Genomic DNA, 17202 nt, shown 5'->3' with positions numbered 1-17202 from the left:
TCAGTATTTTCCCACTCTTGCTCTGAGCTCCTCTGTTCCTGTTTGTCACTTTTGTCAATGCCTCTGGTCCCCCAAGGGCCCAGTGACTCTCTAGTGTTCTCTTGGTTAGCAGTTACTAGGTACATGGCTTAACTGTATAGGGAACAACTGGATATGGTAATTCTGCTGAAGCTGGAGGATCACAAGTTCAAGACCACCCCGACCTACACAGAGAGTGCCAGGCCGTGCAGTTGTAGGATAAAACCATGTCTCATAGGAGGAACAAACTGAGGGTGGCTTTGTCCCTAGGTGTGCGTGGAGAAGCTCATGCCACTGAGCTCCTTCTGCAGTGCGTTCCACCAGGCCACCTACAATAAGCAGCCCATGTACCGCAAAGCCATCTACGAAGTCCTCCAGGTGAGCGTTTCCCCAGCAGTTCCGGGGAGCTTAGCTCGTGGGGCTCCCAGGACTCCTGGAAGTTGGAGCCTGCTTCGCTGGGACTGAGGCCGTTGGGCGGGGATCTCCACTCCCCTTCCTGGCAGTTCCCCTGCCCACTGCCTGTCTTTGCTGCTCTGAGTTGGGTTTTACTTGTCATCTAACTTGTCCCTACTTTTCCCTGCTAGGTGGCCAGCAGCCGTGCTGGGAAGCTGTTTCCAGCTTGCCATGACAGTGACGAAAATGACTCTGGCAAGGCTGTGGAGGTGCAGAACAAGCAGATGATTGAGTGGGCCCTTGGGGGCTTCCAGCCCTCTGGTCCCAAGGGCCTAGAGCCACCAGAAGGTAAGTGGTCTGTTCCAGTGCATTCTGGACCTGGAGAGCTACAGAGACCCCACAGTGAGGCAGATAGAAATTGCATCCCAGGCTCCTGTCACCCCAAAGGGTGCTACTCTGCCTTTCCAGAGTACCCTGTCATCCTTTGACTCACCAGAACCCCAGAACTGGAGCGGGAAGGAAGCATCTGGGGCAGTGTGGTGCTCCGCTGTGGGTACCAGTTACAGGATCAGCCTGTAACTAGTGTGGTCACCTGTCTTCTTGGTGCAGAGGAGAAGAATCCATACAAGGAAGTTTACACAGACATGTGGGTTGAGCCTGAGGCAGCTGCGTATGCACCACCCCCACCAGCCAAGAAGCCCAGAAAGAGCACAACGGAGAAGCCTAAGGTCAAGGAGATCATTGATGAACGCACAAGAGGTAGGAGCCGGACTCTGGAGAGGGAATTGAAAGTCCCGAGGGTCGGACATCACCTGGGTGGGTGTCCGTCCTGAGCCGTCTGGGCATCCTCCTAAGGTAGGCTTTTGTCCTCTGCAGAGCGGCTAGTGTATGAGGTGCGGCAGAAGTGCAGAAACATCGAGGGTAAGTGTGGCCTGGCCTGGAGGGTGGGTGGTTTGCTCCTCACAGTCAGTGTGGCCATAGTTGTGGAGTGGCATTGGCATGGGTTCTTGGGAAGGTTGGAGTATTGTGAGAACAGGGACCTATCTGCACAACCCACCGTCTCCATCCAACTGATGCTCCTGTTCTTTAGGATTTGGGAATACCCCCAATGGATTCAGAGAAGGGTGTTCCTTGTGGCCTTGATTGACCTTGACTGAAGTCAACCTTGCCATTTTCATTCTTTACCTTTTTGGCCGGTATCCACCTCCCCTAATCCAGTGGTCTCGTGTCATTAAGAACCGGACAGGACAGGAGGACTGCCCGAGGAAGCCCTGCAGGGCAACTTTGACCCACACCATGTTCTCATGAATGGGTTTTGTCCCTGAGTTGTCCTATTCCTGGGTGGTGGTTTAGCCGAAAGAGATGAGTGAGCTTCTGAGATTAGGGACCAACTGCTACCATTCAGTGAAAATATGCAGGATATTTTGTGAATGAGCACACATGCATATATGTGTTATGCGTGTGTTTGTGGAGGGCCCAGGCTGATATCAGGTGTTCTCCTCAACTGCGCTCTATCTCAAGAGACAGCGTCTCAGCCAACCAGGAGCTGTGAAATTTCATCTGAGCTGGATGGCCAGTGTCCCCACCTTCTCCCTCCCCACAGTGGGATTACACGCATAACACTGCTATGCCTGGCTTTTTTCCTTTTTTTAACTTTGAAATTTTCGTGTGCATATACAGTTACGTTTACCCCCAGCTTGCCCCATGACTCCCACTGGACTTGACACATGTTCCTTTCTTTGTCTGCCCCATGACTCAGAGTCCAGTTGGTGCACTGTGCCTGACTTTTTAATATGGGTGCAGAGGGTCTGAACTTGGACCCTCATATTTCCTTGAACCGTCTGTCTCTGCAGACCTTGGCTGGTTTTGCCTTTGTCTCCTGTCCCTCAGGCTTGTCTTGAACTCACTTTGTAGTCCAGGCTGATAGTAGATTTTTCTCAGCCTCTCAAGCGCTAAGGTTATGTCTGTTAGCTACCGGTGTTGGCTGCTGTTGTGGCAGCGCTTTGGTGGATGTTGTATTAGCTGGACTCTAGCCCCCTGTGGACAGGAACTCCAGGGATGGCTGGATGGCTGGGTGGCTGCTTATGGCATCCTGTTATCTTACAGACATTTGTATCTCATGTGGAAGCCTCAATGTCACCCTGGAGCACCCACTCTTCATTGGTGGCATGTGCCAGAACTGTAAGGTAGGGACACAACCCTCCTAAAGAGGTGACCTCCTTGCTGTCACTTGGCGTTGGGACCCAGCACCCGACTGAATGTGATGCAGAACCCACAGAGCACTTAGGCTCCAAAGACTGAGGCTTGTTCTGGTTTACGTCAGGAAAGATCCTTGCACGCTGGAGTGTTGCCCCACGTGGGCAGGAGTGGGACTTACAGCAATGGGTGAAGGGTGGGTGGCAGAGAGGCAGGCTGACTGAGGTGAGTTGCCATGCCCTTGGGAGCCCCTGCAGCAGGCTGCTGCGTGGAACTATGGGTGGGCGGTTCCCTTCTCCACCTTGCTTTCAGGGTCAGAGCCTGTTTTCCTTTGGTTCTGCTGCCCCACCCCTGCACTGGTGCTTCTGACCCTTCACATTCCCCCTAGAACTGCTTCTTGGAGTGCGCATACCAGTACGACGACGACGGGTACCAGTCCTATTGTACCATCTGCTGTGGGGGGCGCGAGGTGCTCATGTGCGGGAACAACAACTGCTGTAGGTGAGCCCTCGGGCCCCGCCCACAGAGCCCCAGGCTGGGTCCTTACTGCCCACCTGCCACTCATGTTTGCACCAGTGCCCGCCGCCCCAGCCAGCACTCCTGCCTACCCCGATACTTTAGATTGGGTCTGAGACTCTGCCCTCTTCATTGGGCTTTCTTCCAGGTGCTTTTGTGTCGAGTGTGTGGATCTCTTGGTGGGGCCAGGAGCTGCCCAAGCAGCCATTAAGGAAGACCCCTGGAACTGCTATATGTGTGGGCACAAGGGCACCTATGGCCTGCTGCGGAGACGGGAAGACTGGCCGTCAAGGCTCCAGATGTTCTTTGCCAATAACCATGACCAGGAATTTGTGAGTACTGTCCAGGCTGTGATCGCACCTGCCTGAGGCTGGTCTCTGAGAGCAATTCAGTGGGCTATGGGGCCTGGATGGCTTGCAGAAGGGAGCGAGAGGTACATGAAGTTGTACAGATCAATCTAGGAGGCCTCTAGTTCTCAACTGAGGGGCCAGGGCAGGATGGGAAGCTGGGGCGGACCCAGGCATGGACCTGACTCATGGCATTCACCACTTAGGACCCGCCGAAGGTTTACCCACCTGTCCCAGCTGAAAAGAGGAAGCCCATCCGGGTGCTATCTCTGTTTGATGGAATTGCTACAGGTGAGTGGCATGGGTTCTGAGGGACTGGCCTGTGGAGAGTAGAGTAGTATGTTTGTGTATCTGATAAAGCTAAATGACTTAAGAACTGGGAATGATAGTGCGTCCATCATTCCAGTATTTGGACAGAGGCAAGAGGGTCAGGATTTCATTCATAGGCTACACAGCTAGTTCAAGGCCGCCCTGGGTTGTGTTTCAAAAATCAAACAATAGCAGGATGATTACTATTGCTTGTTAAGGCTGGGCATGGTGTTCATACCTTTAATCTCAGCCCTCAGGAGGCAGAGGCAAATAGATCTCTGAGTTTGAGGCCAGTTTGGTCTATATAGCAAGTTCTAGCCAGCTAAGGTGACATAGTGAGGCCTTGTCTAAAAAATTAAAACAGTATCATGTTACACCTAAGACTGAGAAGACCTATTGGGAGCATAGAAATGGTGCCACGGTCCCTCATTTTTTGTGCCCCTCCCTGGGTAGGCAGCACTGATGGGGAGTCTGGTAAAGAAGTCACCTTAGCTAGTTAAGGAAAAACTAGGGCTGGAGAGAAGGCTCAGAGGTTAAGAGGTCTGCTCTTCCAGAGGTCCTGAGTTCAATTCCCAGCACCCACATGGTGGCTCACAACCATCTGTAATGAGATCTGGTGCCCTCTTCTGGCCTACAGATGTACATACAGGCAGAACACTGTATATATGATAAATGAGGGGACTCTGACATTTGCAATCCAAGATGGGGAAAATCAACTGAGGTTGAGAAGTGGTTCTAGGGGGCTGTTGAGGAGCTGGGCCAATGGCGAAACCTTCTTAGAGCAAGTGCTGTTCCATCGTGTCATGTGATGGCATAGAATTTCAACAGGAAGTAATAGGTAGTAAGTTAGCACCACAGTGAGGTCATGGAAACTGAGAGGAGAAGGCCTCTGAAGAAATAGCTGTTCCCTCTGGATCTAAAACCACCTGCTGTGTTGGTTAGTCTTCTGGCTTTAGCTACCTTTCTCATAGGCAGAACTGAAGCACAGCCGTATTGCTTGTCTGTGCTTATCTGCTTTGATTGGGAAAAGATATCAGGGAGCTTTATGTGGGCAAGGTGAAACTCACGCCTACACGTGGCCCCATGTGCAGTTGGCAAGACAAGTCTTTAAGACCAGGTATCAGGTTGAGGGCTCTGGGTGATAGTCCTTGCTCTATGCTGGCTGGTACAGGGCTCCTGGTGCTAAAAGACCTGGGCATCCAAGTGGACCGCTACATTGCCTCAGAGGTGTGTGAGGACTCCATCACGGTGGGCATGGTGCGGCACCAGGGAAAGATCATGTACGTCGGGGACGTCCGCAGCGTCACACAGAAGCATGTATGTCTGTTTGCGGGATGTCTCTTTTCCCCCAGTGCCTCAGCTGGGATGTCACCACCTTCACCTCAGTCTGTCATGTCTCCTCCCGCCCTTCCATTTTACTTCTGTGGCTTGTGAGGGTGATGAGCAGATTAGAAATGGAATTTGAGGGCCAGAGGTAGAATTATAGAACCCTTGTCCAGAGGCCTTGAAACCCTGGTTCAGCCCCCAGCCTGTGTAAAATGGAAAGTTTGCTGTTCTCCAGCTTCAGGGCTTTTGGGGGTAATGTGTTCTGGACTGGAAAGAGGGGAGGCTGTCATCTAGGTGCTTCTAGCAAATTCTTTTACCAGTCTCCCAGGGGGTTAAGGGAGTGCTGGCAGTCTTCCTCTTAGAGCCTGGTGCCCTTGTATAGATCTCTGCAACTCCAGGGGGGGCCATTCATGTGACTCTGGCAATTCCTCCCCCACCTTGGGAAAGGCTGAGTTTTTTTGTTTGTTTGTTTTTTTTCTGCTTGACACCTCCTGGGCTCTTGCTGGGTCTGTTTGCTCACCAAGAAGTCAAGCCTCAGTGACTGTTAGACTCAGAACTTTTCAACAGCTGGCCCGTCACATTACCTTTGTCCTTCTAGATCCAGGAGTGGGGCCCATTTGATCTCGTGATTGGGGGTAGTCCCTGCAATGACCTCTCCATCGTCAACCCTGCCCGGAAGGGACTTTATGGTAGGTATCCGCTTGGCTCCTGCTTTTTTGCACTGGTACTTCTCCACTTTGGACATTTCTGCCTTGGCACCTCCTCCAGTGACCCCTTTCCCTCACCGTCCCCATGCCCAAGCCTCACCACTGTCTGATGCAAACAGCCCCAGCTGATGGCTTTCTCTTTCTTCCAACCTCTCAGAGGGTACTGGCCGGCTCTTCTTTGAGTTCTACCGCCTCCTGCATGATGCGCGGCCCAAGGAGGGAGATGACCGCCCCTTCTTCTGGCTCTTTGAGAATGTGGTGGCCATGGGCGTTAGTGACAAGAGGGACATCTCACGATTTCTCGAGGTATAGCCAGCAACCTTGGTTTGGCCAGCTCACTAATGGCTTCTGCCGTGAAGCGCTGCTTCATCCCTGACTTGTCTGCATGGTGCAGCTGGGGACCGGTGGCTTATGTCTGCAATGGGCAGCTTGAGGAAGACTCCCATGGAGAGGCAGCAATGCTAGAGGTCCTCGTAGAAAGAGTGGCCTTACGTACTCCAAGAGGTGGCATGGTAGTAGGCTTCAGGTCAAAAGAGTAGGCTGGGGCCAGACTCCTGAGACTTGGGTTCTATAGAGAACTCATGTTCAGGTTTTTTTGTTTTTTTTTCTCCTGACCAGAATGGCCCATGCTCACTCCCTGGCACCCTGCACCTGAGATGAAATTGTGGCTCATCTCTGCTTTCATTTCCTGTGATGTGAGCCCCAGTTTAGCACTGAGCCAAGTACAAGCCATACACGGGGTGGGTGGTGCTGCCACCCAGGGCATTCTTGGGGTGGGCTGCCGGCCCCTGCTCCCGTTATCTCTAGCTCAGTATCTCAGGCGCAGTAAGCACAGGCGTATCAGAGCCTGCTCTCCTGAGCTCCTGGGTGGTCTGATGGGGCCCACAGCCTTGTGGCTATCCTAACAAGAGTGAGCCTCATGTGAAGCACACACAGGAGACACAGTGGCTGTTGTCATTACAGAGAGTTCATTTGGATTGTGCTGGTCTGTCTAGAATGTTCTAGCAAGCACATGTGGGATGTATTTAGGTTTATTCTGGCTTTTCATTGGGCCTTCACACTGTCCCAGTGTCTGGCTTCCTGAGACAGAAGTGCCTCGGGCATAAGGCCCCGGCCAGTCCGGTTACCCAGCAGTTAATTCCTTCTTTGCTCATTCGAAACCATCTCCTGTTTTACAGTCCAACCCTGTGATGATTGATGCCAAAGAAGTGTCTGCTGCACACAGAGCCCGTTACTTCTGGGGTAACCTTCCTGGTATGAACAGGTTGGTGAGCGCTCCTGGCATGGGGGATATGAGAAGAGTGGCTGCAGGCAGGAAGCCCAAGGAGGGGGGAACGCTGAGGGTCCAGCCTGAACTGCCTCTGCTGAGCGGCTGCTGCTCTGTTGTTCGTGTGTGTATTTAAACACTTTCTTGAGAAAGTGGATATTGCAGGTGAGACCTAGTCTTTGTTGCACACAGTAAGCAAGTGCTGTAACTTTGAGCTACAACCCCAGCCCTGGTGTCTGGGACAGGGTCTCACTATGTCATCTAGTCGGGCCTCAGACCCAGGAAGCCTTGCTTCTTCCCCATCTTGATAGACTGTGTCATTGCACCCAGCTAATTCTTAGCCTAGGGAAGGCCTTTCCTCTCCCAGGCTTCCCCTGAAATACAACACAGCAACACAGAATTTTACATTTTGGAACAAAATTTTTGTCCCACACAGCTCGGATTAGCCTCAGATTTGTAACTCTTGGACCTCTACCTCCTTAGCACTGGACGTTTCTGGAGAAACTGAGTCGTAAAGTGTGCCTCTAAGGTTTATATTCCAATCACCTCCAGCCACCATACCCACCCATGAAATAGTAACCACAAATCAAGATACAGCTTGCTTTGTGGTAAAGCCAGGAGTAATGGGTTTTAAATTTATGTGCCCACAACAATTGAGGCTTGTGTGGTTGCTTGTGAACAGGCATATAGGGGGTTATGCTGTGTGTCTATTTGGGGTGGAGGGCTCCAGACCTTGCCCTGAGTCCCATGGCTGCTGGGGGTTGGCACCTGGATAGGGCTTTCCTTGCTCTGCGCTGCCATGGTGCCTCTTGCTTCCTAGGCCATTGGCATCCACTGTGAATGATAAGCTGGAGCTGCAGGAGTGTCTGGAACACGGCAGAATAGCCAAGGTCAGCCTCAGCACCCAGGACAATGGGGGGCGGTAGCTGATGGCAAGATCAGGTGGTGCGTGGCAGAGCCGTGCACCACCTGTCCTCTTGGGATGGTGTGGGATCGTATAGCCAGTTGGCCAGGGAATGGGCTAAGCCTGCTGACCCTTAATCCCACCTCCACTGAAGGGTCTCTAGCAGGGTTCTGGGTGTACTTGGTTAGTGTATGTATATGGACATTTGCCGGCATGTCCTCTGCACCACGACATGTGCGCACGCGGAAGCCAGAAAAGGATGTCACAGCCCCTGGGAGCAGAGTGGAAAACTGTGAGCCTCCATGTAGGTGCTAGGAATCGGATCTAGGTCCTCTGGCAAAGTAGCCCTTGCTCCTTAGTCCCTGAGCCGCCTCTGCAGCCCTGAGCTTTTTAGGTTGTGTGTCTCCCTACTACCTAGATCAGTCCCTATGAGGCTTGGCTGGGTCTGCCCCCTTCCGACCCAGACATGGGCAACTTTTCTACCTCCCCCTTCTTTTTTTGAATCCTGACTAGAACTTAAGAGTGCCCTTTTTTTTTTTCTGGATTCTTTGGGCTTCCCTCACTCGGTCTCTAATGCCGCCCTCCTCGACACACGGCTGCTTGTCTACCATGTGTCTGATCTACACGCTTGCTTGAACGGCATGGCATTTTTCCCTTCTCTCTTCCAGGCAGCTGCTGAAAGTTGCAGCTTTGCCTCTCCTGGAGTTTTTCTTATAAGCTCTAATAAAATTGTTCTTCCACTTAAAAAGAAAAGATCAATTTCTGTTTTGTTCTTGTGTTGATGTGGAGAGCAACCTCCTGTAATGTAATTTCTCTCTGGAGGAGTCTCTCCTGTGGCCCGTGCAGTCTCGCAGTCCGGACTGGTGGTCCCCACCGTGTGCCTTTAGACTGCTGAGTCACTGATACTCCGGAGAGAGCCAGTGTTTTGGAGATTGAGGAGTGAGGTAGTCACAGCTGCTGCCTCTAGGCTGATTAGCTATTACCAGGAATGCCCAAGTGACCTCAGAGTGGGAAGGGAGATAGGGACCAGGAAGGAGGCTTATACTCAGTGACCTGAATGGACTGGACCAGCCAGCCAGTCAGTTATCAGTGAGTGATGCTCATTCCTCTTCCTCTTCGTCTTCTAGTTCAGCAAAGTGAGGACCATTACCACCAGGTCAAACTCCATAAAGCAGGGCAAAGACCAGCATTTCCCCGTCTTCATGAATGAGAAAGAAGACATCCTCTGGTGCACTGAGATGGAAAGGTAGCTGTACTGGGTGCTTGTGTCTGGCCAGGGCTGCTTTGAAGGAAGGCTCTGTCTTGGCTGCCACATTCTTGTTTCCCCCAGATTTTGTAAGTGGATTTTAACATGCCAGGCTCCTGGGGAGGACCTGCATATTTCCTGACTCGTTCTTATTCAAAGTGGTCTTAAAATCATCCAAAGAGCACATTGGAGCCCTGCAACCCAGTCCATGCCCTCCTGGACTTGCATTGTGGGTATTTTGGATGTGTTGAAGGCCAGTGTAGATACTTATGGACCACAGCTGGGTGGGCTTGGCCAAACAAAAAGGTCACTTCACACAGACACCCTGAGCAACAGGCACCCCTGGAACTCAACAAGTCAGAGTCCTACTGGGAGGGCCCCTCTCTTCCCAGAAGGGGCATTTGGGGTTAATCTGAGTGTATTGATTGTGTGTACCTGTCAAGCTCTCATGTGCAGGGAATCTGTAGAGCATGTCCAAGAGGTATTCCAGAGGTGTGGGTGTTTGTTTGGTTTGTTTCTGGTGAATGTAAACATCAAAGCCAGGATTATATTACCTGTCTTTAACTCCACAGAGTGCCAGACACGCAGCTGAAGGAGAGGTCAGCCTACATCAGGAATGCAGAGTGAGCTAACTGCCCTGGCACCCACACTCACTCAGCACTTTCTGCCTTCCTCCCACAGGGTGTTTGGCTTCCCTGTCCACTACACAGATGTCTCCAACATGAGCCGCTTGGCGAGGCAGAGACTGCTGGGCCGATCGTGGAGCGTGCCGGTCATCCGCCACCTCTTCGCTCCGCTGAAGGAATATTTTGCTTGTGTGTAAGGGACGTGGGGGCAAACTGCAGTAGTGATGATAACAAAGTTAAACAAACAAACAAAAAACAAAACACAATAAAACACCAAGAACGAGAGGATGGAGAGAAGTATCAGCACCCAGAAGAGAAAAAGGAATTTAAAACAAACCACAGAGGAGGAAATGCCGGAGGGCTTGGCCTTGTGAAAGGGTTGGACATCATCTCCTGAGTTTTCAATGTTAATCTTCAGTCCTATTTAAAAATCAAAATAGGCCCTCCCCTTCTTCCCCTCCTTTTCCTAGGAGGTAAACCTTTTGTTTTCTACTCTTTTTCAGAGGGGTTTTCTGTTCGTTTGGGTTTTTGTTTCTTGCTGTGACTGAAACGAGGGTTATTGCAGCAAAATCAGTAACAACAGAAAGTAGTAATACCTTGGACAGGAAAGGGAGAGAGGAAAAATTCTATAAAAATTTATATATTTTTTTGTTTTGTTTTTGTTTTTTTTTTTTTCTATATATCTTTGGTTGTCTCTAGCCTGCAGATAGGAGCACAAACAGGAACAGAATAGAGACCCTCGGGAGGCAGAGTCCCCTCCCAGCCCCTGAGCAGTCTCAACAGCACCATTCCTGGTCATGCGAAACAGAACCCAGCTAGCCGCAGGGCGCTGAGAACACCACACCAGACACTTTTCTACAGTATTTCAGGTGCCTACCATACAGGGAACCTTGAAGAAAACCAGTTTCTAGAAGCCGCTGTTACCTCTTGTTTACAGTTTATATATATACGGTAGCTCTGAGATATATATATAAAAGGTACTGATAACTACTGTACAACCCGACTTCATAACGGTGCTTTCACAACAGCGGGATGAGTAAAGACATCAGCTTCCACCCGGCCTTCTGTGCAGAGGGGTCAGCCCAGGATCGGGGAGGGAGGCAGCTCCATATCCGCCCCCCACGCCCAGCCTCTCCCTGCCCAAAACAGGGTCAAGCTGAGGTGGTCAGAACCCGGGGAAGCTGAGTGTGGAGTTTATCCAGACTCGTGCAATAACCTTTGAATATAATCTAAAAAGGACTGCCTTGGTAAGACGGTGTGAGAAAACTTTCCCCGCGATTTTGAATTTGTCAGCCACATGGAAGGCTCCTTGTGGGCTCAGAAATACCCAGGGTGAGGGAAAGCAGTCTGCCATTAACCCCACCTGGAGCAAATAAAAAAACATACAAAACGTGCTGGTGCTTTCGTCTAAGTTGCCTTTTGTGTGTTCTTTTATGAGGCCCCCATCGTCCCTTCTGCACAAGGCAGCTCTGGTCCTGGAATGTGATGTTTTTGGTCATCTCTACAGACTGCAGTTTCGTACTTGGAAGGCTGATGACACCTTTATTATAATTATTCTTACGGTTCTGGTTATAATTGTTTGTTTTCAGATTTTCTTTGAGAAAACAGAAACCCAACACCCTTCCCTTTAGGTTTCAAACCAAGGTGCAGGGGGGTGGGGGTGGCAGGTGCTTCTAAGGCCCAGTGGCTCTGGTGCCCTGGCTCTCACCCCTCGGGCCAGGTGGGCCACTGGGCAGTACAGCAACAAGCTAGGTGGCCAGGGCGTTCTGAGGCCCACCCTCCGGGCCAGTCACTCTTCTCTTCTTATTCTTCTTCCCCTCCTCGTAAGTCCGGTGTGTCAGGGCCGGAGGGAGGCCAGGGCAGCCTCCCTCCTAGTGTGTGTGGTTGGAATGGCGTGTGTTTCTTTTCTAGTGTTTGGTCTGACAGCTGGGCTCTCGCCTTGAGTCGGTGCCACCTGGGGCCCACCTGCTCGCACTGTGTTCCGCTCCTACCCAGGGCCGGCAGCTTGGTGTTGGCAGTGGGAAGGGAAGGTGTTTGTTGGCCCCAAGGTGAGGGCCCAATGGGCAGAGCTTGCCTGGATGGATGGAGTGTAGATATGTGGCATATAGAGATATATATTTTATAATGGGAGGGGGGACGGCACCTCCTGGGACCAGCAGGGGCTGGGAGGTGTGCTGTCAAGCACATGGTCCCAAGACCGCATCCCTAGAAAGATGGGGCCTATGATAGGCCCCATATAAATACATAGATAGGGTCATGTATAAGAAGTATACGCAGTGGGGGTTGGGGGGAGTGGGCTCTGTGTTGAGCCTGGGTCCCTCCCACAGACAGCCCCACACCAGTCAGTCAGTCTAACACATGCACAGGAACCTGTTTCTGTCTGGACGCACACCAGGGGGCTCCTGGCACACTTCTCCCCAGGATCAGGACACTGGAGGCAGCCCATGCAGCTCTCACACTTCTGTTGCCCTGGTGACAGAGAAGACTCGAAGTTGCTAGGTGCTGAAGTCAGGAAAAGGAGGAGGTTTGGTCCAAGCAGGTGCTTCCTCTAGCAGGTCTGTGTTCTATACCTTTTGCCCCTGGTGATGTCAAAGATTCTTCTGTTAGCAGCCTGTGGTTACTGACCTGCAACTCTAGGCACCAGTCAAGTCAGCCCTCAACTCCCCCTACCTATTCTCCCCAACCAGAGTCAAATTGAAATCTATCTTGGTCACTGGGCTTCCATTGGGAAAAGAAAAAAAAAATAAAAATAAAAATGGGACAGGGAACCTCACCTTTGGAATAAAGCAAATTAGTAATTAGTAATAAAACCAAACAAAGGCTTTGGCTCCCTCAGTTGCTGCTCAGGAGTAAGCCCAGCTGGTGGCTCATCACACCTTGGGCTGTGTGATCCTGCCCGCCTCTGCTCATTTTCTCTGGAGAGACTTAAGACTACAGCTAGTTCTCCCTGCTACAGCAGGTAGAGACTGTGGCCGCAGCATCCACGAGAGGGGAATGCTTGTCCCCTTGAAGTCCCTGTGCTGAATGTGACGTGACGTCCTCCCTTGCTCCAGCAGGGCTCCATTCTGACCTGGAGTCCACCAGCACCATGCAGGAGGGCTTGGGGGGGAGGAGGGCTGCCTTAGGCAGTCCAGGGTGCTCCCTCCCCCTATAGCCAATGCCAAGGTCTTCCCAGCTCTTACTGGCAGGAGTGTCTTCAAGGGCCTTCCTCTTCCACTTCTGCCCACTGCTTATGTGAAGAAGCTAGCCTTTCCCAGCACCACCTCAGCCAGGCCTGGTGCTCCCCAGTCCTTGGGCTTAGAGTGAGGCCTCCATGGCGAAGGATGTGGCATCCCCGAGGAACTGAGTTGAGGCTTCCAGGTGGGTGCCCAATCCTGACGTGACAAGTTCCCTAGAGTGGATTCCTCATGGGGCCTCTGGTGGTTTACGAGCTTTCCTCCCAGCCCATTGTGTGGGCTTGTCTCACAGTAGCGAGGAGGCACCAGTAGAGTCGGGCGCTGACCATCCCCTCCCTAGTCTTTGGGAGTGTGCCACCTTGGCACAGCTGTGATTCCCTTCATCCACCTCTGTTCCAAGTGGGGCTTCTGGAATCCCGTTCAGAGGAAAGCTGCTAGGTTGCTGTGGGCACTGAGGTGGGGTTATGGGAAGCTTGTGCTGTACAGATAGGAGCTCACTGTGGATGGCTGAGGCTAGAGCCAGGTCCTGGGAGGATCCCCAGTGGGGTTCCCTGTGGGGTCTCCTTTCCAAAGAGAAGGCTTGTTTTCCCTGGAAACTAAGGTGCTAGGGACTGAGTGACAGCCTCCCTTCTGCAGGTACCATGTGAAGCCTCGTGCCAAAGATCTGTGGCCCTTGCCCAGGGGAGGTTGCCGGTGCTAGCGCCAGGGTCACGGAACCAAGGCCTCCTGTGGAGGCACACATGCCAGCGGGGGTCCAAGCTGGTGCTAATTCCTCCCCACAGGACCCAGTAAGCCTGGGAACCTGCAGTAGGCTGTATCTCTGGGGTCGGATACCCTATTAGAAAGCAAAGGGTCCCCTAAAGAGCCTGGACCTCTTCATTTTGGCAGCAGGGCTGGGTGTGGCAGCAGATAGAGAGATTGCAAGTATCCCTGTGGCTGTTGGTAAACCGCGAATGTGGATTCAGGAGTGGCAGGTAGTAGGGCAAGCCGACATTGGAAGGGCCTACCAGCCCTGATAGCATCTCTCTTCCGGGGATGCTCAGTTCCAGTCATCACGTGCTGTGTCCAGGGTAAAGCCTCTGGTTTAGGAGTTGAGGGGAGTTAAGCTGAGTCACTTTGAAAGAATGTGCTTATAGGAAAACTACAGATTGTTGGTTTCTATATTTCTTACTACTCAGTGTGTCCAGAGGAAAGTGAATTCCCAGCTCTGTTTAGATGGGTGCAGGACTACACTGTCTTCAAGAACGATCGCTCTAGGAGCCCTGGCCCCGGGCTGTGTGAACAGCCCAGCTGAGCTTCTAAACCGGCCCATGTTTAGATCTGAGTTTGGCACTAGACTGCTCGCCATGCTTGTGATGAGGTGGGGGCGCCGAGTTGCCCCGCATGGCAAAGAACAGCTGAAGCCTCTCACCCCACTACACGGCAAAGGTGGTGTTGCTGAGTGGTGAGGTTGAGTTAGAATGGCTCTTTTGACTCTTTCCCATTAGAGCAACAGTGCCAGGTCAGGGGACCGCTAAGGAAAGGGTCAGTGAGGGTCATTGTGAGCTCGTGCATGTTTGTGGTGAGAGAGCTGAGGTCTTTGGGAAATAGGGATCTTGTATGCAGGCTTCCAAGACCTGGCTAAAAGGCTCTAGCCCCAGGCACTGGAGACCAAGAAGTAGACCCAGAGGGAGAAATATGGAAGGCCCTTAGCTGGTGGGGGACTTGGCAGCTTCTCTAGGGGACCCCAGAAACTCCAGTAACTGGCTCCCCTATTGGGTGGAGCTCATCTGCGGGCTCATAGAATGGTCCTCCTAAAGCGGCCCCACCCCTGAACCTGAGGACAAGAGCAGTGGTCTAAAGTCTCACCTGGTCCCATTTTACAGACTAATTTGATTGCCCAGCCCTAGAATTCTATAGAAACAACAACAAATAAAAGCTGAAATTCTTTAGAATATGCAGAGGGGAGGAGGTGACTCAACAAGGTGCTAAACACATTTTATTAAAAATATATATTGTTAAATTAAGTCTGCTGTCTGGACAATGATGTTTTGTTTTGTTTTCTTGTAGTGGAGTTTAAAAGAGACTATTATTTTACTCTGATATATTATTATTAAAAAGGCATTTTAACTTTGTACTTGAAAACTAAGTGAGCGATTTCACGTGTTTTAGCTGAGGCATCGAAGTAGCGGGTGCTCTCTCGTGGGAAATCATGTATTCATACTGCAAAATAAACTCCGTAGCTGATTTGGTAATAACGTTTACTGTTACAGGCGATTTCGCTTTGACCCCGGTGGCAGAGCGCTTTTACTCCACATTCCACGCAGCTAAGTGCAGGACCTTCCAGAATTTTCCCTCCCTTGGCCCTCTTTCTTTTTGGTTCCTCTTCCTCTCTCTCTTTTCTTATTTTTTTTATTGTTGTTTGTTTTTTCTGGTCCCAGCATCCTTCTACCACTGTATTTTTTTGTTAGGGTTGCTTCTCTATTTATTGACAATAATAATGTACATTTCACAGTCTGGTTCTGGGACAGCCAGGAAAGGCGTGGGGGCCGCACACAGCCTGCTGCACCACCTGGCGTCCCCTTGTATCTCTGTGTACGTGATGCTTGTGACATAGCTGTTGATGAAATATTAAAAAGGTCAATGCGTACAGCAGATGTAGAAAGTCTGTCAAGTTCCGCTTCCATCACATTTTTTTTGTGCCCAGAAGAATATAATAAAGCTCCTTTCTAATGTACTTGTGCTGGAGAACACTTGAATAAATGGACTGTTTTTGTGCAAAAAGAAAAACGGAAAAAAAAAAAGCACCGTCATAATGTCCTTTTGTCCTGCGTCTCCTGCCCCCCCCCGCTCCCCCCCCCCCAATGTGACAGCTCACAGTCCTCCAGAGGGCTGAAGTACCCAAGAGAGTGCAGATAATACCGGGGGGAGTGGATTTCTGCAGTATCGCCCGTGTGGGTGGTAACTAGGGGCTGGGACCCAAGGACGGGGAGTTTGCTCAAGCTCAGAAATAAGTTAGATGAAGTTGTCTAGAAAGGCAGCTTAACTTCCGGAAACAACAGATGTCTTGAGACCAGAGCAGGAAACAGACCAGCGGTCTGGTCAGATGACAATAGGAGGACCCAGTGGGGATTTACTTACTCCAGGGGTCCAGAGAGAAGCAGCCGGCGGCGAGGTAGAGAGGACAGGGGCTGGGAGAATCCTGGAAGAACCCGGGATTTAAAGGAATTATTTGCAAACGTTTGACAGGTGACCCAAGGGCCGGGACAAGTAGCTGGGCTGTTTCTGGGTGGCTTACAGGCTCTGGCAGGGCCTTGTGGTCCCCCAAGTTGTAAGGTCTGTCTGCACATCTCCAGCAGTACCCAGCAGGCTTGACCCGGGTGCCCATGCCTAAGGATTGTTCAGGCCGTTTACTCCGCCAGGCTTTGGGAGGTTAGGATGGCACAGGGGCAAATGGAAAGCCCTGCTGAATAGGTTTCCTCATGGGCACTTTTTCTCGCTTGTTTCTTTTTTTTCTTTCTTTGACAAGGTTGTAAATGTATATTTGACTTTTACGCTACTTTTTTCTTGATGTTTTTCAATGTTGATGTGGAATCTTACTTTCAAATGGCTGCATGGCATTTTCTTGTTGAATGTTTGTTTATATATATTTTATTTTCGCTATAAATAGAGCTTCAATAAACATCTTTATGTTTTGGCTTCCCCCTTTTTGTATTTTTTTCCCCTTGAAATAGATTTCCAGAAATGAGACCAATTGGAGAAAGTTACAGTGGACGTTTTGGTGGGTGCCCAATTCCTTCCAAGAGATCGGCAGAGAGGGTATGGGTGTCAGCTCTGAGATTCTGTCTGCCAGGAAACAAACTGGGCCCATAGTGAGCAGTGTTCTGGATGGTATCTCAGCCTGTTCTCACAGGATCCCCAGAGCTTATGTAACTCAGAACAGAGATGCTAATTTAGCTCGCTGTTCTGGAGGCTGGGTCCAGAATCAGGGACCTTGGTGTTGTCATGACGGACAGAGCAGAAAAGAGTTCAGACTCCCTTCATTGGGAACTTTCTCCTCAGAGGCTCTCCAATGCCGCTACAGAGCTATAAAGAGAAGACAAACCACACAGAACCCATGGCCTACACATTAATCCCGGTGGGGAATGTGTGTGTGTGTGTGTGTGTGTGTGTGTGTGTGTGTGTGTGTGTA

General features: G+C 51.0%; 1 protein-coding gene across 4 annotated transcripts in view; it reads left to right on the top strand.

Annotated features, from left to right (window-relative positions):
• The window catches only part of Dnmt3a (DNA methyltransferase 3 alpha), a 102168-nt gene extending 91976 nt beyond the window's left edge, over positions 1-10192 (top strand). For 3 of the 4 annotated variants that reach the window (XM_075955591.1, XM_075955590.1, XM_075955589.1), the window contains exons 9-23: positions 289-396; positions 603-759; positions 1021-1170; positions 1288-1332; positions 2518-2597; positions 2996-3108; positions 3272-3455; positions 3677-3761; positions 4951-5096; positions 5704-5794; positions 5970-6118; positions 6991-7076; positions 7900-7969; positions 9111-9229; positions 9911-10192. In XM_075955591.1, coding sequence (XP_075811706.1) covers positions 289-396; positions 603-759; positions 1021-1170; positions 1288-1332; positions 2518-2597; positions 2996-3108; positions 3272-3455; positions 3677-3761; positions 4951-5096; positions 5704-5794; positions 5970-6118; positions 6991-7076; positions 7900-7969; positions 9111-9229; positions 9911-10052 — 1725 coding nt within the window. In that variant the 3' untranslated portion in view covers positions 10053-10192. The remainder of the gene's footprint in view (positions 1-288; positions 397-602; positions 760-1020; positions 1171-1287; positions 1333-2517; positions 2598-2995; positions 3109-3271; positions 3456-3676; positions 3762-4950; positions 5097-5703; positions 5795-5969; positions 6119-6990; positions 7077-7899; positions 7970-9110; positions 9230-9910) is intronic. The other variant, XM_075955592.1, reaches the window with a different exon arrangement.
• Positions 10193-17202: the final 7010 nt, after the last annotated feature.

The sequence above is a fragment of the Microtus pennsylvanicus genome, chromosome 21 (genome assembly GCF_037038515.1).
Source record: "Microtus pennsylvanicus isolate mMicPen1 chromosome 21, mMicPen1.hap1, whole genome shotgun sequence".
NCBI classification, from domain to species: domain Eukaryota; kingdom Metazoa; phylum Chordata; class Mammalia; order Rodentia; family Cricetidae; genus Microtus; species Microtus pennsylvanicus.
The sequence above is the reverse complement of the archived record's forward strand: the minus strand, read 5'-3'. Positions and strand labels throughout refer to the sequence as shown.